The following is a 23892-nucleotide window of genomic DNA, read 5'->3' as shown; positions in this document are numbered from 1 at the left end:
AGTCTTCAAATGGAAGTTAAATCTCTAGTATAGATATCGGAGACAAACCAACATCATGTGTGTTGAATACAGATTTTTTTATTACTGTACAATAAATTACAAGGCAGATTTCATGTTCACTCCCACAGTCTGTACTTTGGTCTGTTGGTTAAAATCATGTAAACATCAACGTGTTTTGTAGGCACATACAGCACGTGTTCACTTCTCTTTACCTCGCCCACATGGAGCTCCGTCTTTCTCACACCTTTCACACAAAGAGACACTCTCTCTCGCTCTCCTCCTCTCAGTGGGTGTACAGGGAGGCGGTGAAGACGATGTCCCTGCGGATGGCCAGCGAGGCCTTCTCCATCTTGCTCCCGAGGACGGAGTCTCCCACGATGCGGGCGGCCTGTCGCACCTCCTTCAGCACCTCGTCCAGGCGCTGGATGCAGCGCACCACCGTGCCCTCCTGCACGTCTGTCAGCAGGGCGATCTCTGCAAACGGCTGTGGGGAGACAGGAGGAGGAGTGAGACAAGAGGAGGAGTGAGACAGCAGGAAATGGGAAACAGGAGGAGTAGCGAGACGGGAGGAGGAGACATGAGGAGGAGGGAGACAGGAAGAGGGGCGAGACAGAAGGAGGATTGAGGCAGGAGTAGGAGTGAGACAAGAGGAGGAGGAGTGAGACAAGAGGAGGAGTGAGGCAGGAGGAGGAGTGAGGCAGGAGGAGGAGGGAGACGTAGAAGGAGGAGTGAGACAGGAGGAGGAGTGAGGCAGGAGGAGTGAGACAGGTGGAGGAGTAAGACAGGTGGAGGAGTAAGACAGGTGGAGGAGACAGGGGGAGGAGGGAGACAGGAGGAGGAGTGACACAGGAGGAGGAGTGAGGCAGGAGGAGTGAGACAGGTGGAGGAGTAAGACAGGTGGAGGAGACGGGGGAGGAGTGAGACAGGAGGAGGAGGGAGACAGGAGGAGTGAGGCAAGAGGAGGAGTGAGACAAGAGGAGGAGTGAGACAGGAGGAGGAGTGCGATAGTAGGAGGAGTCAGACAACAATAGGAGTGAGACAGTAGGGGGAGTGAGATAGGAGGCGGAGTTAGACAACAAGAGGAGTGAGACAGGAGATGGAGTGAGACAGGAGGAGTGAGACAGGAGGAAGAGGGAGACAGGAGGATGAGAGTGAGATAGGAGGAGCAGTGAGATAGGAGTAGGAAGAGTGAGACAGGAGGAGGAGTGAGATAGGAGGAGAAGGAGTGAAACAGGAGGAGGAGTGAGACAGCAGGAGGAGTGAGACAGGAGGAGGAGTGAGACAGCAGGAGGAGTGAGACAGCAGGAGGAGTGAGATAGGAGGAGGAGGAGTGAGACAGGAGGAGGAGTGAGACAGCAGGAGGAGTGAGATAGGAGGAGGAGGAGTGAGACAGAAGGAGCAGTGAGACAGCAGGAGGAGTGAGATAGGAGGAGGAGTGAGATAGGAGGAGGAGTGAGACAGCAGGAGGAGTGAGATAGGAGGGGAGTGAGACAGGAGGAGGAGTGAGACAGCAGGAGGAGTGAGATAAGAGGAGGAGTGAGACAGCAGGAGGAGTGAGATAGGAGGAGGAGGAGTTAGATAGGAGGAGGAGTGAGACAGGAGGAGGAGTGAGATAGGAGGAGGAGTGAGACAGGAGGAGGAGTGAGACAGGAGGAGGAGTGAGACAGGAGGAGGAGTGAGATAGGAGGAGGAGTGAGACAGGAGGAGGAGTGAGACAGGAGGAGGAGTGAGATAGGAGGACAGGTTTCAGAGAAGGTGAGATGTGACATGAATGATGCAACATAACCAGGAAAAGAGAAGAACATATTCTGTCAGAAAGTATCTTTACATCAAGCAAAATCTGATGGAAAGTATTTTAAACTATAAAACCATTCAAGGTAATATATAAATATATAATAAACAGACAACATAAATATCAACTCAAGCTTCGATCTTTAATACGGTTTAAGAAAAAGCAATTTAAACAAAGTAAAAATCTCTTATAATGCATTTTACGGGAAGGAATAATGCTGAAAACAGGGAAGAACTATCATGGCCATTTTTAAACAGGTCTCTGAAACAATCTTTAGTTGCAGCTTTAATTTGAATACATTATCTGATTAATGGCCTTTGATGCATGAACTCATTATTGGTGTTTTTGTTTGTTGGATTCTGCATGCATTGATATCAGGCCTCAAAATAAAAAAAATAGGTGGGCAGAGCTGGCAGCAAACAGGATATTTCTCAGATCAAAAGTTGTCCGCAGTAACTTTTACAAGCTTGCATGAGAAGGCAGAAAGAGGCTGAATTAGTTGATCTTTCAAACTACTTTGGCAGTCTTTTTTTTTTTTTTTAAAGAATAGTGTTTAACTCTTCTCCTCCTTCCAGTGGACCACCATGGGACCTTACTGTGTAAAAAATATGTGTGCAGCAATTAAAGGGGAGAAACAAATATTTTTTTAGCCCGTTTGAACTGTCCCATGAATTACACATATCATTATCTTTTGAATTGACATTTAAGTCAAGAAAGTTGCAGTTTGTTGTAAACCTGTTGAAGTATAAACTGTGAAAATACAAAATTAGAAAGACAACACACCCTTAAGTTGTGTAAGTCAGTGGTTTTCAAAGTGGGGGCCGCGGCCCCCTGGGGGGCCGCCAGGGGGCGCTAGGGGGGCCTCAGAAAATTGGAGGGAAGATGAGAAAAAAAAATTTAAAAAATCAAAAACAAATTATTTTTTATTTTTTTATTTTATTTTTTTAATAACCATTTGTCCTGAACCGTACAATACGTAAACTGCCGTAATCGTCGGATTCTCAAGTTCAGCTGCAAATTCGGCATGACGACATCATAATCTGTGTAGACCGTTGTTATCAAGCTGCTCTGCTCCTCAAGCTAGCGTGTAGCTAGCTAGCGCAAAATGGACAGGTTTTTGACAACAAAAAGACCAAAGGAGAAGACCAACAGCCCTGCCGTGGAGGACTCGTTTTTTTGTAGCATTGTCGGTGGGTTTGGGGGTCCCCGGCCAGAAGCTAATGCTATTTGGGGGGCCTTGGCATGGAAAAGTTTGGGAACCCCTGGTGTAAGTAACTTAATAACTTTCTCTCTGCTGAAGCTACGATGCCTGTATGTTTCATAGCGGGATAAACTCACACGAGCAACGAGACATTGCTCGACTTTAAGTAGCAAAATGGTACTTTTTCCTAATAGGAGGTTGAAAATGTTCAACTTCTGAGTTGTCTGGAATACAGCATTAGCCTCTCTAATACTAAGACTTGGTTGAGATCCAGAGATACCAGGTGTTAACCCATTTAAGCCGGGAAAGCATTACAACATTTCTACCATTAAAGCCGGGAAAGCAGATATGTCGTTTTGTAGTATTTGTAGTTTTTTCCACCTATTTTCGGTCTCTTGGCCAATGAAATTCATCAGAATACATGTGGGAGTGTCACAATGCAACATGGGACTTTTCCAGAACTTTGAAATCATGGCGGAAGACGACTATAGCAGAGGGAGCTCAGATATAACAGGTATAAGTTCTCAAATACTTTTTGAATTTCATTTCTATCTGCAACAGAGGCTGAAAAATCTATTATTTAGTAGGCTTTCACACTTCTGTTGAATTTCCAGAAAAACTTCAGGTTTAAGGGGGTTATTTTAAAATCGCCCATAGGCTTTACAGGCATTTTTTCCAGGCGTTTTAGGCCTAAATGGGTTAACAGAGTCAAAACTAAATATAACAACAGTCACAGTGAAGCCTCACCATGCCTCTGGCCCAGCAGTAAACCACCTCCGTCAGGCCAAACTTGAACTGTCCGACAAACTCCTCCGCTGTCTGTGGTATCCCACAATCCCTCTGCAGCTCTCCGATGCGCTTGGCCACTGACAGAACCCGGTCGATGCCCTGAGAGGAAAATACGGAGACACAGACAGAGAGAGAGAGGTGGGAGAACAGATGTAAAAGAGAAACTAGCCTGAAAGACAGAGATTTTATTTTTACAAGCGACTCTTAAATGTCTCGCTCTCTCGCGTCTTTGTGATGTTCGAGAAAATCTGTTGTACAAACCGTACCGTGACGTGTCTGCTCTCACATTGCAGGACTACAGAGCCCGGGTCATCACTAATTCAGGCTCTCATAAAGCACTTTCATGTATCAGCGGCTGTTTAACGGCACAAACTGACACAGCGGAGGCGAATTTGACAGAGACAGACGAGTGAATTAACTGGTCAGAGGGATGAGTCAGGTGAAGTGCCCTTATTGTCCTTTCTGCAGGGAGAGGATGTGCAGTGTGATGGTGAGAATGTGTGTGTGTGTGTGTGTGTGTGTGTGTGTGTGTGTGAGTCAACCTTGGAGGATATGAAGTCAGTACAGTATGTCAGTACACACACATCATAACTGGAGCTTTAACCCTCCTGTTATGTTCGTTTCTCAGGAACAGCAATAATGTTTGTGGGTTAATTTGACTCGGGACATCTTTAATTATCCAAAAGTGTCAAAAACCAAAAAATCCCAATAAACATTGTTTATATTTCATTAATAACTCAATTACTAACCATTTAACACAATATTTAGTGCCATGGTGTTCTTAACCTCTCACAGATCGTGAAATGAAATGCATGTTAAAACTTTTTTTTGATGTACATTGGAAAGACCACCATATAAAATACAACGTTTTTACATGAAGTAAACATTATTTATTTATTTATTTTACATTTTAATTTAAATTTTTTTATATGAAAAAATACTTTTAATTATTTTTTAAAGATTTTTAAACTTAGAAATGGGTCAGTTTGACCCACAAAACAGCGGGGGGTTAAAGTGATAGTTGTTTTTGTTATTTCAAAAATATAACCCCACTTAAAAACATCCAAATGATCCCTTTAATATCTTTCCTCTTCCTCCTCACCTCCTGCAGCGTGTTGGTGATGTGCGGCTCCACCTGCGTGTTCTGCTGGAACACCAGACAGGACAGCAGGGCGGCGCTCTCCTCGGGCGCCAGCGGGCTCAGGACGTTCTCGAACAGCAGCTCGGTGAGCAGCAGCTCGTGGCTGCTGATCTGACAGGCCACGCGGCCTTTCAGCTGCACCGCCCCGCTGCTGTCCACGTACTGGAGGGACTGAAGCACCTAGAAGGCAGAGCGGAGGGGAAAATAAACCTCTGAGTGTTTTGTTCACGATCAATCAGGCTGCGCTCAGTTAAAATACTCTTCTTTAGAATGGCAACAAAACCAGAAGGCCAGACTGAATCATAATTTCCTCAATTCACTCATAAAAAACAACTATTTGTATCACAAAAATATGGTCATGCCACGACAGCTTTACAACTTTACAGTATGATTAAATATCTAGGACAAGGTTTCTCAATATTTTGTGGCTTGTGAGTCATTTCCTGGTCCTTGCTTTCATTCATAGAAAAGCGAATATTGTTGGATTTTAGACTGTATGTTTTTGTGTCTATTCTTGTTATTTTAGGTAGATTTTTATGCCTTTAATATATTAAGTAGATAGATAATAAGTGATAGATGAAAATGTTTTGCCATGGGAACAACCCAAGGTTTGGGCTGTTTATGAGAGTCAACAAGCAATTTAAAAACAATAATTTAAATATTCTTTTGAATATCTATTTAAATTAAAAATCTTTTTTTCCATTACTGATGGAATTCTATTAAGGTTTTGCTTCATCTATGGTTATTTTATGTATTTTGATGTACACTTAGTCAATTGTTTTTTCCCCCCTTTTAAGTGAGGGTATACTGTTATGCCATCATATAATTTTTGCCTGTATCTATTTTAAAGACATCAGGGCTGTGATTCCAACAGGGACATTTACATAACTTTCTGTTATTTCAAGGCCAAAATGATTAGTTTAACAAACAATTGCTGGATTATTTCAACAATAAAAATATGTTTTAATGCAGCCCCAACTGTAACCTCATCAGGAGTCTCAATAAAAGGGTTGGCCTGGCCTGGGCTCGGTCTGGGTTAGACCAAAAATATTTTAATTTAAAGGCAACATATTCAATTTCTGAAAATGTGTTTGTTTAGCATGAGACTAAAACACCATCTAAACTACATCAGTTCAAACAGACAAAAAGCTTTTTTCCTCTAACTGTGTTTTAAGAGGCTAAAGGTCTAAATGCAAATGCTTTAAAAAAACAACAACCTATAACTATCACAGAGATATGACACAAGTTCTATTTTCAATTTGCTAAATAACAAGCCCCCTCTTCAGGAGTGGAAAGTGACCTTATTTTGAAGAATAAAAGAAGCACCCTGACAGAAACGGGTCAGGACAGCGAGTCAAAACATCTGATCCAAACCTTGATCCTCTGGTGGTATTCAGGCAGCAGAGACAGAGACTGGTCCGACACCAGGAACAGCAGCATGTCCAGCTCCTCCTGCACACTCATCCTCTCCTTAACCCGCACAAACTGACACACACACACAGACACAGACACACACAGACACACACACACACACACACACACACACACACACACACTGGTTACTTAACTGGAGTATACTACAGCGGCACTGCAGCATTTGACCTGATTTCAAAAAACAAGAGAGGAAAACGTTTTTCCTATTGTGCTCTCATTGACAGAATCTGTTACATAAATCCACTGAGGCCTATTACTGCATACAAACAGTTTGCCTACTGCATGAACCATCACTTTATAATACCCACAATGCTTCATAAAGACAAGAAAGAGTGAATCTACAGCGATGAGAGGAGACAGTGATACAGCGAGTAAAAGCTTGTTATCTTGGAAAGTAATGAGAAAGCTCTCGTGTGTGTGTGTGTGTGTGTGTGTGTGTGTGTGTGTGTGTGTGTGTGTGTGTGTGTGTGTGTGTGATGGCTCAAACGACACACTGTGAATGTGAGACAGCGATGAGCTACGAGCCTATATGGGTAATTATAGAAACAGCCGGCTCAGATTCTCAAATCTTATCTCCTCAACGACGCTGCCAGGAAGACAGGACACACAAACACGAAAGCAAAAAGAATCCTGTGGTGGAGTTTGATGTTATTATTGAGAAACTGGAAGAAAAAATGATGGAAGGATGAAAGGAGAGTGACGCCGGGGATGAAACGGGAGAAATGAGAGGAGGCATCAGAGGGGGGCCAATTGTTGAGTGTCTTATGTAATGGTATGATGTTAATTAGCTGCATAAATATGCAACGGCTGCACAAAAGAATTTGATGTCTTTATTAAGCAAACTGCGAAATGAATCACTCGCCTCGTTGTTCATCTGCACAGAGCATCTCAGAAACATAAATAAGTCCCATGAATAAACCACAAATTTCTTTGGTCAATTTTGAGGATTTGGGCTATTTTTCTCCGATAACATGTCTTCTTTCGGAATAGTGGAAAGAAAACATCCAACATTTAAGTGTGTATTTGACTACATTAGATCCATTTGTGCCTGTAGATTTCTCCTGAATTCACTAAAAGTTGGCGTTCTATTGCAGCATGCACACTATATTGTGTTTTGTCATTTACAGTAAAAAAATTTGAGAAACCTTAAAGGTCGTTTTGTAAAAATGAGTTTTTTCTCGTGCTCTGAGCCATAAATCTCAACTTCAGCTACACGTACATCCCCCAAACTTACCAGTTTTATTCCTAACTATAATCTGAAGGTTTTTACAGAGGTGTTCCTCATTTATGTCTTGATTTATATAACATTTTGTTCCCAAAAAAATGACAAAAATGTATTTTTTAATGGCTTTTCACAGTAATTTCTTATTTATGAAATGATAAAAGAAGATACCCCAGTTTTATTTTGTAATTTTTTTAATATAATATATATATATAGAATAAAATAATATCTCTGAAATTTGCTTTATCCAATGTAATTTGGAAATATGTGCAAATGAGTGCATATCTTATGGGTTAACGCCTCATTTGCATATCTACACATACAATTTAAAAAAAACTGTAATGCAAAAAATTATTGTCTTCACGTAAATAACAAACTGGGAAAGTTTCATCAATAGGTGATATCAATAGGTTTAAAAAATTACCCTATTCACCTGTAGTGGCCCCCCTTAAAAAGACACACACACACACACACACACACACACACACACACACACACACCCACACACACACCTGCTCTGCGAACGTGGGCGAGTGGATGCAGTTGAACTCCCTGAGGCTCTCCTGCAGCACACGCAGCCGCATGGAGCCCTCCACCACGTCGACGCTCTTCAGCTGCAGGTCGTTCACGGGGTCGAGGCTCGCCATGCCACTGGGGTTGGCCTCGGCCAATCGCAGGAGCTCCTGAGTTGCCGTGGAGATGGCTTGGCCGGGAGGGTCGAGTCTGGAGGACGAGAGGGAGACGATGAAAAAGATTAAAAAGTGAGTGAAGATAACCAGAGCGGTCAGAGACATAGACACATAATTAAACAGTTTACTTTTTGTGATATCGGCTACATAATTGAGAATAAATCACCCAAAACAGTCAAATAAACACAACAATAAATAATAAACACTTAGATGGTTAAAAGGGGAAAAAAATTGTAAAACTCCAAATATCATTTCCAGAAAATAATACCGGCAGAATAACTCTACTTATACATCACTGTATATGTAGATTTATAGCATCATGTATAGATTTATAGATACTTTATATTGTTAAATAAAGCCTTTGTCAACCATTCAGTCTAAACATTTTATAACAGCTTAAAATGTAATGATTGAAATGATCTCCAGATTAAAAGAGAGTGTAGTGTTGCATCTATTCACTTTTCTTTTTTTAAGGACTAATTTGTTTCTTTTTTTCTTCTTTTTTTGTTTTGCAAAGCTGCCTTGTATTTGTTGGACTTTGAAGTGACTTTTAATGTATATTTATATACATATATATATATATATATATATATATATCGATGTCAACTAGCTAGAAATCTTCTTCACAACCTTTGTTGGTGCATACTATGTTTTTTGGGCCTTTTCGCTACCAACTAGCAGACAAAACTCTACATGGTGCCTTTAAATTATGCTTCTACATTATGCAGTGAAGTGAAAGCAGCAAAGGTTGAATTTGGTTTTCAGGAGGCAATTATTCGGATCTCTGAGAATACATAGAATACAAAAGTATTCAGTATTAATTAAAAAGAATACAGTATTAATAGGGTGTTAGAGGCCAATGAGACCCCAAAACTTCCTCAATAAAGACATCTCTCTCTCTCTCTCTCTCTCTCTCTGACCTGAATCGTGGCTGTTGCCTCTTGTTGTAGTTGTCAATGATTCTATCTGGAATCACTTTGAGGGTTTTCACTGTGATGGCTGAAACATCCTGAAGCTTCAACTTCTGCACTGTGTGGCTGCAAGGGCCTGAAAAAAAACAAAAGGAAAGGAAACCTCATGCATGCTTATACTTCAATGGGTGGAAATAATGACAGAAGACAGAGAAAGACAGAAAACAGAGTATGTGTGTCTGTATTAGTGTGTCTGACCACCAACCTTCGGGTATGAAGAGCGCCGTGTTGTAGAGGTGAGGAAACGCATCGTTGTTGTTGTTTCCTTTCCCTTCTACTTCCTCGTTGCCTTTCTCACAGATGATAAGAGCTGTGAAGGTGCGATTCACAGAGTCGTTGGACACCTGACGAGGAGAGAAAACAGGAGAAGGATGAAGGAATCGGGAAGATTTTTTTTTTCTGTGTGTGGGTTTTTCCTCTGAGTGCTCCACTTTCCTCCCACAGTCTGCAGGTCTGCATGACTTTGATTGATAATCTGCTTAATCCATCTTAATTTTTGCCGTTTGCCCACTGCATGCTGAGATAATCTCCACACCCACACATCACTGAGCTCTACTGGCTGTCTAATGAACTGATTTACATAGTTTTAAATTAATCTATTATGTTTAGAGACTAAAAACATCGTATTTGCTTAATTTGCTGTGCAGAACACATTTATTTTTTGTCTCTACTGTATGTTTCTCATCTTTGTGCTGGACTTTAATTAGAAGTTTCATTAAAATTAACATCAGACAAGGGTTGGGAATGGCATTTGGAGATGTCCACAGCAGTATTACTACAAAAGTAATATAATTTTGACTGACTGAATTGCTCAGAGAAGTGTTGTTCCTCATTCTTTGTCTGTTCTCATGATCTTTTGTTGCTTTCTGTTCCATATGCCCTTACTAAATTGGGTAAACAAGCTTTTGTCCACTCTGCACCTTTTGCACGGAATAAGTTACAGAATGACTGGAAACTAGCAGAGTTAAATCTAAACTGAGAGTACTTGAGGACGATTCCATAACTTGTATGTGTTTTTCATAATCTCTTTGTAAATGTTATAATTTTTACTTTTTTGTTTGTCCTTGGTTTGTGTTTTAACTGTGTAATTTTGTAACTCTTTTCTTATTTGCTGCTGCCTATCTTGGCCAGGTCTCCCTTGAAAAACAGGTTCTTAACCTCAATGGGATATTTTCCCCTGGTTAAATAAAGGTTAGAATAATATTAATGATGTGATCAAATTCAAAATAACACTTGCCCTGCATTATGAATAATTGTCTTTTTACTCTGGATTTGTTTGAACTTGATTTTGGAAAAGAAAATGACAGCCCTAATGCCCACCTCACAAATTCTGCACACTGTTGGTAACTTAAAACACTTTTTAAGCACAGAATAAATGCAATTAGTACAACCACAAACCACCGAGAGTTGCATGAGGGGTTTTAATCACGACACGTTGGGCTCAATGTTCCATCACTGTCGGACTTTAAGAAGTAAAACTTCATCATCAGGTTAAACTCCCCCTCAAACGATCTACAGTTCAAGTTCTCTGATTGTTTATTGATCTTGGAGAAAACTAAAGAAATAACCATTTAGAATTTGCTAAAGGAGGAAATAAAACACACAATGGGCTGCCACCTTGAATTAAATTTAAATTATTAAGAAACAACCAGCAGCATTTAACAGTCGGAGCAACTTCTTTCTATTTTTGTGACTAAACAGCGAAACATTTCATGCAGCCACCCTACCTTGCAAAAGAGGGATTTACTACTCAGTTTATTTTACACCCGCTGGAGACAATGTGACAGTACGTTAACTTTTAGTGTCCCTATAAAATAAATAAATGTAATATCAGGCTTGGATTTGGCACGGCGGGCTTACTACAGCTGTCTACTACATTTTCACTTTGCAGGATTTTTTAAAGCAATTAAGACACGATGGTTTAGGTGCAATGTGAGGAGTATTAGGGAGTGTTCATGTCTTCATCTGCTGCATCAAAAACACACATTAACACACGCACACAAACACACACACCCACCCACACACACACACACACCCACACACACACCTGTAAAATAACTCCCAGCGCGTTGAGATGCTGCTTGTTGTTCACCACCACGACTCGACCCACAGACAGCGCTTTCAGCCCGTTGACCGACTCCAGAACAGCACGCTGGAACCAGACACAGAAGATTAACATGATGCATTTTTTTGTGTTTATATGCAGTTTAAGTGTGTTTTTACCTGGAGGGCCTCTGTGGTTGTTCGTAGCTCCGTTACAGTGTGGTAGTAAGGCAACAGGTCGGACAGCTGGCCGTCTGTGTCAAGAACAGGCAGAGACGACAACGACTGCTTCAGGTGGCTGATCCTCTTCTCATGAGCCTGCAGCCGGAGGAAGAGGAGGAGAAGAAGAGAGGAAGTAGAGAGATTTTATAGCACACTTGTTGGTCTTTCTTGACTCAGACGTAGATCTTAAGTCTAAAGCAACTTGATTTATTAGCAGTAGGCTGGTACAGCTGGCTCGACTCGTATGTTACTGTTTTGTGTTCCTTAACTACTCACAAACCACCGGAGAGTCAGGTCGTAGTTTCGTTGTTTTATTTCTTGTTGCTGAATCCAGGTATTTCCATTAATACACACATCATTCCAAGCTTCTCTTGGTTTTCACAATGGTCCACAACATCACGAAGTAACGGTAACATCTGAAAGTGACGGTCAAAAAACCTTTTTTCCCTGTACCTCCTAGCACTCTGCTAATCCACGTTTTTACCTTTTAGCAAGTCTTTCAGAATAATGCAATGCGCATTAGCAGCGCCTACCTCAGGTGCTGTGGTAAATTTGACAACAATGCAATAAAAGGCAATAATGTCATAACACAACCAAAACCAATATCAAATATGCTGTAATCTACAATAAAAATCTCGACTTTCTTTAACATAATATTGGCTCCTACAAGCAGGATGTTGTTTACTTAAATTTACTGTTTTATGATGAACCTTATGTGTACAGTATGGCATTTATACTGAAAACGTGCAAGTGCACGTTACCTGAGTGTCCCTGTGGCTCTCAGAGAAGCTCCTCCTCATCATGTCGGTCACACGCAGAGCTTCGACTCGCAGCAGGTTGAGGATCATCGTGTACGTCAGTCTGAACTGAGACTGGAGGGTGGTCGGTTTACCCTGAGACAGACCGAGAAGAAGATTTTCAAAAATGGTACGATTTTTGGACATGTAACCATTAATAAAGACAGGATTTCCAGGATCAACACAGGATTTACTGACACAAATAAAAACATTGAATATCAATTAAACTTATCCTTTAATGCCATGCATTCTTTTATTTGAATTTTACCTGCTGCTTTTCTATGATGCTGGGTATATATTAAAACTACAGAATTACCTTCTGGGTCTGAAGGAAGGAGCCAAAAGAGGAAGAATTTGGCGGTAAAAAAGAAGAGGTAGTAAAGAGATAGGAGTGCCTGGAGATATTTATTATTATTATTATTATTTTTAACCCTTTATTGTATTGTTATTTGATTTTTTTGTAATTGCTGAGAATGTAAGGGCACTTTTTGAAAAATGTTCTTAGTAATGCTGAAAAAAATCAATAAAAATCTATGTTAAACAACAAAACAATTAGTGAAATTCCCTTTTACTACTGAGAGTCTGAACCCATTTTTGCATTTTTAAAAATTGTATAAATTTGATCCAATACGTTTTATTAATAATAATAATAATAATAATAATAATAATAATAATACATTAGATTTTTAAAGCACTTTTAAAAAGGTACTTAACGTTGCTTAACATAACAAATTTGAGATTTGAGAACCCAAAATGTAGAAAAAACAAAACAGAGATGAGAAAATTATGAGTTGTAATAAGAAAAATTACAAGTTTTGATTCACATTGCAATTATATGAGCGCACCATAGAACTACACATTTCCAATTATATCCCATCGTCATCACTGACAAGAGCCGCGTTTTCTTTAACTTTATGATTAGTTTGGAGGCGTCCATCTGACATTGGCCGATGGCTTTGTTTTGCAGATTGAATGTATGGAGAGAAATGAATTAACAGATTAATTAGTTCTTTTTCCTGCTTGAAAGCCTGAACTACTACATTGTTTTTACACTAAAAACATGGTTCAGTTGGATCTGGAGCAGGACAACCTCTTTTTGTTCAGTTATTTGGAAGGTTTCACACCTGCATTTTTAAAACTAAAAAGCCCGAAAGTCAGTCAGATGAGTCAGATACGAAGAAGGGCGCAAAATCAACATACATTTTGGTATAAAATGACTGGAGAAAAAAGAGCACCAGCTGTTTAAGGTAAAAAAAACAAACAACTATTCATATTTAAACATTAACATTCAAGAAGATAAAGCTCCGATTAGAGATGAAGGAGAATTATTTTTGTTGAAGAGCACCTCAAAATCAAAGCTTTCCTCTCCTGAAAGTGATCTGAAATAGCCCACTCAGCCGTGCTTTTAAATGTTAAATGAATAACCCGGCGTGCAACACCTTCCTTTGAAATGCGGCCAGAAAAAACAGGAGGCTCAGCTTCGAGAGATTAAACACATCCTGTCAAACTGACCTGCAGAAGGAGATTTAACACAGAGTGATATATAAACTCGTGATGCAGGTGGGGGGCCTCACCAGCATCATGACGTGCAGATCTGCCATCTCGTGAACTCCAGCTTTACACAGAATGATGACAGTGCCGGTGGCGTCCAGTCCTCTGCGGCCTGCTCGTCCCGCCATCTGAATATACTCGCCTGGAAAAGTTCCAAACATTAAAAGGGATGACAAAAGAAAAATCCCGTTGTTTTTTCCCGCAACTTTGATTCATCCTCGGAGATGAAAGAGCATCAGAAATGTTGGTTCAGATGAAAGACAGGAAACGCAGAGAGAGAGAGAGACAGACAGACAGACAGACATACAGAGAGATAGTGAGAGACAGACAGAGAGAGAGAGAGACAGAAAAGAGACAGACAGACAGACAGACAGACAGACAGAGACAGACAGACGACAGAGACAGACAGACAGAGACATATCCAATCCAATCCAATCCCCTTTATTTATATGGCACAATTTTAGCAAACACAAGGTTTCCAAAGTGCTGCACAAACAATAAATACATAACACAATACAAAGAGATATAGAGATAGAGAGCGAGAGAGACAGACAGACAGACAGACAGACAGACAGACAGACAGACAGACAGACAGACAGACCTGGCAGCAGGTTTCTGAAGCCGGTCCCGTCGTGTTTCCTGATGCTGTCGAACACTACGGTCCTGGCCGGCATGTTCACTCCCATCGCAAACGTCTCGGTGGCAAACAGCACCTGGGAGATGCAGGAGTATTGTTTAAACCATCAGTAAAAAACTATTAAAGAGTTAAAGAAGCATTCGGACTCACCTTCACGAGACCTCGAGAGAAAAGCATCTCGATGACCTCCTTCAGTATCGGCAGGATGCCACTGTGATGGACGGCTATTCCCCTCTTCAACAGGTCCCTCATGACCAAGATCTGAACAAGGCATTTAAAAGTGTTATTGGGGTTGACTTCATTGGTAAAGCAGCTACAAAGACTTTTCAATTGGTTAGGAAACAGCCTCAATTTAACACAGATGCCTCAATATGACCTACAGAAGCAGAACGAGACCATCAGCGGGAAGATTTGTAATTGCTAATGCCTTTTTTCAGGTCAGATTCACAGTTAAATCAGATAAAATGATTTCTGCAATTAGAGTAAGAGCCTTTTTTACATTTTATCAGGAAAATTTGTCAGCGAGTAGTTTTTGAACCACTTAATAGGAAGCAAGAGGATGTTTTTCTTTATAGAGTTTTATTAAATGTTGTTATATTTTGAGGTTATGGTTATGGTTATGGTTACAAATCTTTTCGTCATAAAAAAAGTTACAGATCTTAATCTTACATAGCCACAAATAGATACATTACCTCATCAAAATAATATACATCCTGCAAACAGTTTCTGTCTTTGTTTCACTTGCTTCCAAAACAAAAAATGCACGCTTGCCAGATCAAGATCTTCAAGCTGATAGGAACATTACCGCTCTTGTCCACAGGGGGCGCCAAAACCAACACAAATTTAAAGTTCCTTGTAGCTGCTTTTAATTAAGAAATCCCTCATCTCTTCAAGATGCTGCCTTTAATAATAAAAACCCTGAGGAAAAGAAATCCAAAGCCGTCCGTTCTTTACCTGCGGCAGCTGCCGGTCTCCTCCCCGGAGGCGACTGAGGCTCTTCTGGAAGAACGAGTGGATCTCGGCCTTCTCTACGGAGGTGGTCATGTCCATGGAGTCCAGCGAGCGGGCGTTGTCGTCACAGCGTGTCCGGGAGAAGGTGAACGCAACCACCGGCGTCTGCTGCCGCTGGGACAGGTAGTGCAGGAGAGTGAGCCACACCGACCGATCCTGCGGGGGAAGAAATACAAAAAAGAGATGAGAACATTTTTAGGTTTAGATTAGATTAGATTTAACTTGATTGTCATTGCTATCTAAAACTAACTAAACCTATATGAAAATGTTCTCTGTTTTAGTCTTTGTCCACCATTTTATATGTAAACCCTTTGGTTGATATGAAATCTATTTCATCTATCTGGTTTTATGACTTAATAAATTTATTGGGGCTGAGATGGATAAGGAAATAAAGGCAACATTAATTGTGACTTTTTTTAATCTCGCACCCAACAAATACCCCATTACAAAAAAACTAAAATGAACACTAAAGCTAATAAAAACTAAACTAAAACTAAGCATTTTCCAAAAAATAAAAACTAATTAAAACTAGCAAACTCACTCTAAAAAAACGTTGAAGAAAGAGAAAGAAAAAATCACAACGAAATTAAAACTAAAACTATTGAAAAATCCAAAACAATTATAACCTTGATATGTACAGTTATATATGTAAAAGTCATATCAATAATACAATAGGGTTTGGGTTTTTGTTGTGTTTTTTTTCCAGCAGCAGATACCAGTAGGTAGTGCAAATAGTTTAATTAGTATAAATAAAGTGCAGTGAACATGAAGCAAAAAGATGTTGTTCGAGTTAAATCAAAGGAGAATAAAAGAGTTACCTGGCTGGCTGTGGTGTTGTGAGAAGTGCCTTTCGTGCCGAATGACTGGGCGTGTTTGCTGGTGCGCTCCTTCTTGGCATCGACTGCTGCGTAGTACCTGAACAACAAACACACCTTACTTTAAGAGAAAAAGCTTCTAAAACTAACAACAAATCCACAGCAGCTTCCCCTTCGTACCCTTTCGTGAGGAAGTTTCCTGCAGCATCGATCAGCAGGAACAACTCTTTCTGAGTCTTGGTGCTGTTTCCTGTGTACAGGTAATGCTCCAGAGGAACGGGTCTCTTCATGGTGCTGATCACGTAAATGTGCTTCTTCTTTATACGGCTAAGAGAAAAAAAAAACAATGCCTAAAAGATGCATAAAAGCAATTAAAAGCTTGGCTCTTATTGTGACTCTTTGATATTGAGTGCACCTACCCGATCCACTCGCTAAACTCCAGAGCGTTTGGCACCGTGGCGCTCAGGAGAATGATGCTGACGTGATCGGGGAGCATGATCAAAACCTCCTCCCACACCACCCCTCTCTGAGGAAAAACAGTGCGTGTTACTCTTATTATTATTATTACTATTATATATTTATATATTATATATCATATTATTTTATTTATAATTATTTTATTTATTTTTATTTTATTTTATATTGTTACTATTTATTATTACATATTATATTATATACTGTACTATTATTATTATATACTGTCTAGTCACTATAGCATTGTTGCCATCATATCATCAGTATAATTACCATCATCTTGCCAACCTACCAACTGATCTGCTTTTTTTTTAACTTCTTAAGTGTCCTTGTTCTATTCTGTGTTTTTTTTCTATTGTTGTTTTTATTTATGCTACCTCAGTATTTTATTCTATTGTATTTTATTGTATTTTATCGTACTTGAATACTGGACTGCTGTGACAACCGAATTTCCCTTCGGGGATGAATAAAGTAATCTATCTCTCTATCTATCTATCTTGAATTCAACAGTGGAATTGGATAACTTAAAGACACAGAAAGCTGACCTCAGCGTCGTTGATGTAGTGAACCTCGTCAAAGATCACCCACTCCAAGTCTCTGATGACCTCAGAGCCGTTGTAGAGCATTGACCTGAAAGAGCGCGAGAGAAGGTGTAAAAGTTATTTTGGTTTCATTAAAAACATGAATTTAATATCTTAAAACTAAAGGCTTGAGTACCGGAGGATCTCAGTGGTCATGATGAGACATGAAGATTCGGGGCTGATCTGGACGTCCCCCGTCAGCAGTCCGACGTCTCCAAAAGTGTTTTTAAAGTCTCTGAACTTCTGATTGGACAAAGCTTTGATAGGAGATGTGTAGATGGTCCTTTAAAACACCAGAACAGAAAGAAGAACAGAGTAAAAATCAGTAAAAACAATATATAAATGAGGAAAGATATGAGAGCCCTGCTTATTATGTACTAAATTCCTTATTGTTGGTGTTTAAAAAAAAACGTCAAATCTTTATGTAGTAAACAATTATAACAACAAAGATGAGCACTTCAGAATGACAAATATAAACAGATATTAAATTATGATGAGCTGAAATTGTTCATTTCTACATCAGAGCTTGAAAAAAGCTATTAAGAAAGCCTCACTTTATAACCAATATCCTGATCATAACTAACAAATATTAATATTTTTTTCAGAATTTTAATCCTTTAAATGTCAATTTGTTTACATAATGACACTCTTGTTTTTTTAATGGGGAAAACATAATTTTTTTCTGAATTTTAATTTTAAAAAAATCCCACTTGTTATCTTAGAAAACAAATTTATCTAAAACTGCTATAATAAATACTGCATATTAATATTATTTTTCACTTACATTTTTAAGAAACGTCAGTCCTGATTGTAACTACCAAATATTCAGACAAAAGTTTTAACCCTTAAATGCCCGTTTGCCTTCATACTACTAATTAGATTTTTGTGTTGTTGTTTTTTCAATGCAAAAAAACCGACACAAAAATGAAATGATGTTCTGTATACTACATACTATACAATTTTTTTTACAGTTTGGGATATGTCAATGATAAGAGACATTGATTTTGGTTTAAATGGGGGCATTTTTGTCCTTTGAATTTGGCTACATAGGTTCTTTTAGACTTATTATAGGAGCCAAAGCAACAACTCATACCTTCACCAAAATTAATGCTGTATGCATCGATACAGGCAAATTATTTAAAAAGAGTAGAAATTAAAAGGCAAAATTATCCCCAATAAGCCACAAGGATCCAGATGTCTTGATCACTAGAACACAAGCCTGCTCACTTCACAATGGACCTCACGTCATATCTCTGATTTAGTCAGTTAATTAATTACCTCCTCCTCTGGGAGTTAAGAAAATTCTCCAAGCTCTTTATCTTTTTATCTCTTTCCAAAACATCCAGTAAAAACTTCAAACACAAACTGCTTCCTTCTACTTTTCTGAACTGCATTTAGCTCGCTGCAGAGCTCTGCGCCCACACACACACAGACACACACACACACACACACACACACACACACACACACAGACACACACAGACACACACAGACACACACAGACACACACAGACACACACACACACACAGCAAGGGCAGGAGGGAAATTGATTTATACCAACAAACACACACCTTGTCATGTGTTTCTGTGAGAGGGCGATGGCGTATTCGGCCACCACTGTTTTGCCAGCTGATGTGTGTGCGGCGACAAACACGGAGTCGTGAGCCTCCAGCCGCAGCACAGCCTGTTTCTGGAAGACGTCCAGCTCAAACGGCCACTGGAGCCGAGCGGGCAGAGAAACAGACACCAGTTATTACAGGACGCTCAGCAGATTTTCATGTGATGATTCATCACATATACAGAGAAACACAGACGGAAGTGTTGCATATTTACAAAAACAGACAACATTTCACATTTCTTTGACTGGGTGATTTCTTGAATACCAACCTTGAAAGCCGGGTTTGGGACGCGTTTATAGAAATCATCGCAGGGTGAAGTTATGTTGACGGGGATGGCCCATTTCTTGCTTTCCTCTGGGTTTTCTTTCGGCTTTGATTTCTCATTTTTTCCTTTCTCAGAGGGAGTCGAGGATGACACAACATCCTGAAGACAAGAAGAGGAGGAGGAGAAACAGTTAAAGTTCAGACTGTATCCATTACAGTGCTGCTGTGGTTTGGGACAAGGCAGAACTGCATTACACTGTGATTGATTTTCACTTTGCAAAATGACTCACACTGCATCATTTTTTTTACATATAGAATATCTGCAGGGAAAGACAACCATGAATCATATCACACATATATTTCCACACTTTATTCTCATCATGCAAACATGTTTAATGAACACTAATTGTATAAGTCAAATGTATCTTATTCATAGCTGAACATTCAAGTGTTAATGATCATGTAAGAGAGGAGGTAAAATGCACTTCATGTACTGTAATAAACAATCAAACTGCAGCACCTTGATTCCCAGGTCCTCCAGGCTGTTTGTTCTGGGTAGTTTTGGAGCTTCTGCGCTTCCTTTGCCTTCCTCTTTCTCCGCAGCTTCAGGCTGCAGATCAGTGATGTCATCCAGGGTCGACAGCAGGGACATGAGGTTGACCTCCGCCTTTGCAACCTTGGCATCTTTAGGATACAAAATCATACAAAATTATCTTTTGACACCTGTAGGATTGTTTGGCACTGGAAAAAAAAAGTTTTAACGCTGTTCTTTTACACTTTGTTTTATGTTTCTATAATTGACATGATCGTACACTCTCTATCTTATCGCATCATTTACATTTTACATTTAGTCATTTAGCAGACGCTTTTATCCAAAGCGACTTACAGGAAGAATAAAAGCAAACAATCAAGGTATAGGCAAGGCACCATCTGTCTATACTATACTAATTTATGTCTTGTTTTATTTCTTTTTAATTTTCTTTTTAAATTGTTTTTATTTAGTTACATTTTTTTAATCTTTGCACATATATTGTATGTATACTTTTTATTTTGTCTTGTTTTATTTCTATTTAATTTTCTTTTTTATTAAATTATTATTATTATTTTTTTAATCTCTGCAAATATATTGTAAGTATATTATTTTTGATTTGGACTTGTTTTATTTCTTTTTCTTTTTTAATTTAATTTAATTTCTTTTACATTTGTTAATCTTTGCACATATATTGTATGGTATTGTATTTTGTTCAGCACCTTGTAACTGTGATTCTAAAAGGCACTATAGAAACAAAGTTTATTATTATTACTATTATTACTATTATTATTATTATTATTATTATTATCTAACCTTTGTCCGTGAAGTCCATCCCAGCTTTGAGTCCAGGTGCGACTCTGAGTAAATCTGAGGGGAAAAAAAGAGAAAATTCATCAATAAAGAGTTGAAATGGCAACAGAAGTCTCATCATCATTTAATAACACTGCAGGTGAAAATTTAAAAATCACCTTTCTCAAAGTCTATGTCCTCCTCCAGCTCAGATTTCTTCATGATTTGATCCAGATTCAGCTCTTCCATTCCTCCTGTGAAGATCAACATCACAACAACCAAATTGTTAGATGTTAAAATTAAAACACCTCACTTGCAGCTAAATGAAGACTTCATATTTTACTGAAGAGAAAATGTTTTGAATGAATGTATCTCACCGGGGAGGAAGGGGAAGTTGGTGTTGCTTCCTCTGAGGCTCTCAGAAGGAGGTCCAGGCTGACGTTGTAATGACAGAGAGTTCTTCGCTGAGAGGCCGGTGTTCTCCAGTAACACCTAAAGGTGAATGAAAAACAAAACAGACCCCAAAATAATTAACCTTTACTTTGTTTAAACTGTCTGAACCCTACAACAGGCCAGTGGATAAAAAAAAAATGCAGTAATAACACACTTTATCATGGGCTAAAACTGTAAAAATACAAAATGTCGACACCTTTTCAAATATCCGACAGTCTTTAAACATATCATGTATGACAAAAACTTCCATCAGGAAAAATAAACCAAATCTAAGCTAAAAATTGTGATATTTCATCAAAATGTATTTATTGTTTATAAATTGTTTATTTATTTTATGTGTCATTTTTGCCCAAAATAACCAAAACATATTCAGTTTACTACCATGGAACAAATTAAAGAAAGAAAACAAATACCGGGGTAAGTAAATTTGTGTTTTGTATATTTTAATGCTTTAAAAATTCCAGTAAAAATGACTAAAGTGATTGCTCAAACATCAGAAATGTTGGCTGTTAATATTCTGTCGATTGACAAACAGATAAAATGAATGACTTCAGCTGTAGATGACATTATCCTTTATAATTAAACATTTAAACTAATAACAGTGCAGTAGGCCGACTGGGTTGGTGTGTTACCTCTGTGAAGTCCAGCAGCATGCCTGTGGTCGGATCTCTGACAACAGAGAGACCGGAGTGAAGAGCGGACGGAGAGCAGTTGATCAGAGAGTCGACGTTAACTTCTCTCTGAGTCACCCTATGAACACAACACAACAGTTCACATGTCTTATTCAGATAAACCATTGTTCATAAAAAGTCCCTTTAAACAAACTGAATGACTTCAATCAATCAATCAAAAGTGATTTTCAAAAATTCTTGTAATCATAAGTCTTTACTTTATCTGCTCAGGATTGGTTAAAGTCTCTAGTTTCATATTCATAATTAATTCATAATTATTTCTATGAGGAAATATTTAAACATTAATGGTTACATTTCTGTAGACGAAAGTTATTTAATAATAATATCTTATTTATGTTTACATCAATATTTGATTTCATACAATAGCTAATTTGATTAATTCCCTTCTAAGACTTAAAGATAATTTTCCCCCTAAAAAGCAGAGAAATAAAATTGAATTTTGAAACACGGCCATTACATCCAGATATGCAAATATGCCACTTATATTGTCTGACTCTGAAGCACATATTGGTCTATATTCTTCATAAGAAAACATACTTAAGAAATTTCTGGAAGGCAAAGTCTGTGTCGTGTATTGGAAGCCAGGCGGCGTCCCGTAAAAATTGTTTCTCCACTTCGGTCTCCAGGCTCAGGCTGGTGGGAGGAAGTCCATGAGGGAGCTGCGGAGGAAAAAATAAGACCAGATATTCAGCAACTTATTGAGCCAGCTGATGCATACCATGTAACCTGTAAATCTCAGGTTTGATTCCTAAATTTATATGTACATGTATTCACTTTCTTCTAATCTCTTTTAGGTGAAGTTTCCAATTTCATCTACTCAAAAGCATCTATCCGTGTATCTGCAAAATGTCACAAAAATAATCAAATTAAATAAAAAAAATAATAATATAGTTTGCAAACAAAACATGCATATGTGATAAGGTGCAACATGCAAACATGCTTATTTATTACCACTTTAACAATAACAACAACATTAATTATTATAGCTAGATTTAACTGATAGTAACATTGACTCAAATATTTGGTAAAAAGTACAGTTTTGACACATTTAGATGCTTTAGTTAATTCAAAATAACAGAACAACAATGTAAAATTAGTAATACACAATTACAAGTAAAATCCCTGCACTGATAAACTTATTAAGATAAGATATTCCTTTATTGATCCCCCATGGGGGAAATGCAGGTGTTGCAGCAGCACAGAGTACAAACAGATTAAGGTAATAAAAATAGAATAATAAAAATGAAATAGAATAAAGATAAAATAAAAAGTAATAGTATAAAAATGAAAATACAAACAAACCAAACTAAAAAACTCGTAGAATCGTAGAAGAATGTATCTGCCAGATATACTTAAAGTATCAAAAACAGAAGGATTTGTAAAAAAAAAAAAAAACCTCTTAAAGTGCTTTACATTACTGGATCATTAATAAAGTTTTATTTTTATGTCGTTGGTACCCCCTGCATCATATTTTATCAGAATTATAGGTTTTAGACTAGCAGCTATAAGCTATATTAAAAAGACCAATATTTCCCTTTGAAATGTAGTGGAATATAGAAGTATTTAAAGTTAAGTGCATCAAATTGTGCTTGACTGCACAGTGCTTAAGTAAATGTACACAGTCATGCTGCTGCTCACTCACCGTGCTCTGCGGGGGTAAAGGCTGGTCAGTCAAGGGGTGTGTGATGAGCTCAAACCTGCCGGAGCATCCCATCTCCAGCAGGGATAGCGGCAGGTCCGCGGGGCCCGCAGGGGGCACATCTGCAGAAAACAACAACACAAAGAGTCTGAATGGACCAAAAACACAATGGAGCCAGTTCACATACAGGCAGGAAGACACGCTCAATACACGACAATCATAATCTAACTATTTTATTGTTTCTAAGTGTTCAAGACAAACTGATTAGACCAAAATGTAGCCTCTGATCAATTAGCTAAATATAATAAATAAGCCATGAGGCTGCTGAATGGAGCTCTGATTGACAGCTCTGAGCCACATCATCACACAAGCGACTCCAGAGAGCAGTTTTAGTGACATTAATCACGTTTGTATATTAATGTAAATATGCACGAAGGCTACACAATTAAAAGGCAACAACTTACTTATTCTCTCCATGTCTCCACTCCCAAGTGAAAGCTAAAAGTTGCCACCAAACTAGTTCCTCCTCCTGC

At 38.8% G+C, this 23892-nt stretch overlaps 1 protein-coding gene across 1 annotated transcript; it reads right to left on the bottom strand.

Moving 5' to 3' along the window:
- Window positions 1–62: 62 nt before the first annotated feature.
- On the bottom strand, window positions 63–23892 carry skic2 (SKI2 subunit of superkiller complex). The gene is made up of 29 exons (XM_059350552.1): window positions 23824–23892; window positions 23363–23481; window positions 22258–22379; window positions 21661–21778; window positions 20953–21067; window positions 20755–20829; window positions 20600–20653; window positions 19775–19938; window positions 19259–19414; window positions 18943–19088; window positions 17507–17653; window positions 17335–17419; window positions 16735–16841; window positions 16496–16642; window positions 16319–16415; window positions 15444–15656; window positions 14640–14750; window positions 14454–14565; window positions 13876–13994; window positions 12266–12397; window positions 11463–11600; window positions 11287–11391; window positions 9445–9583; window positions 9189–9315; window positions 8092–8302; window positions 6298–6408; window positions 4885–5103; window positions 3741–3881; window positions 63–484 (listed from the first exon to the last, which is right to left on the bottom strand). Exons 1-29 carry the CDS (start codon window positions 23834–23836, stop codon window positions 284–286), a joined length of 3744 nt encoding a protein of 1247 aa, XP_059206535.1. The 5' UTR covers window positions 23837–23892; the 3' UTR covers window positions 63–283.

The sequence above is a fragment of the Centropristis striata genome, chromosome 14 (genome assembly GCF_030273125.1).
Source record: "Centropristis striata isolate RG_2023a ecotype Rhode Island chromosome 14, C.striata_1.0, whole genome shotgun sequence".
In the NCBI taxonomy this organism is placed as follows: Eukaryota; Metazoa; Chordata; class Actinopteri; order Perciformes; family Serranidae; genus Centropristis; species Centropristis striata.
Note: the sequence above shows the minus strand (reverse complement) of the source record. Positions and strands in the feature narration are given on the sequence as shown.

Coding starts and splice junctions, on each gene's coding strand:
- skic2 (XM_059350552.1), bottom strand. Junction 11,392..11,462: donor CAACCACAGAGGCCCTCCAG/GTAAAAACACAC, acceptor GTCTGGTTCCAG/CGTGCTGTTCTGGAGTCGGT. Junction 9,584..11,286: donor CGCTGGGAGTTATTTTACAG/GTGTGTGTGTGG, acceptor TCTCCTCGTCAG/GTGTCCAACGACTCTGTGAA.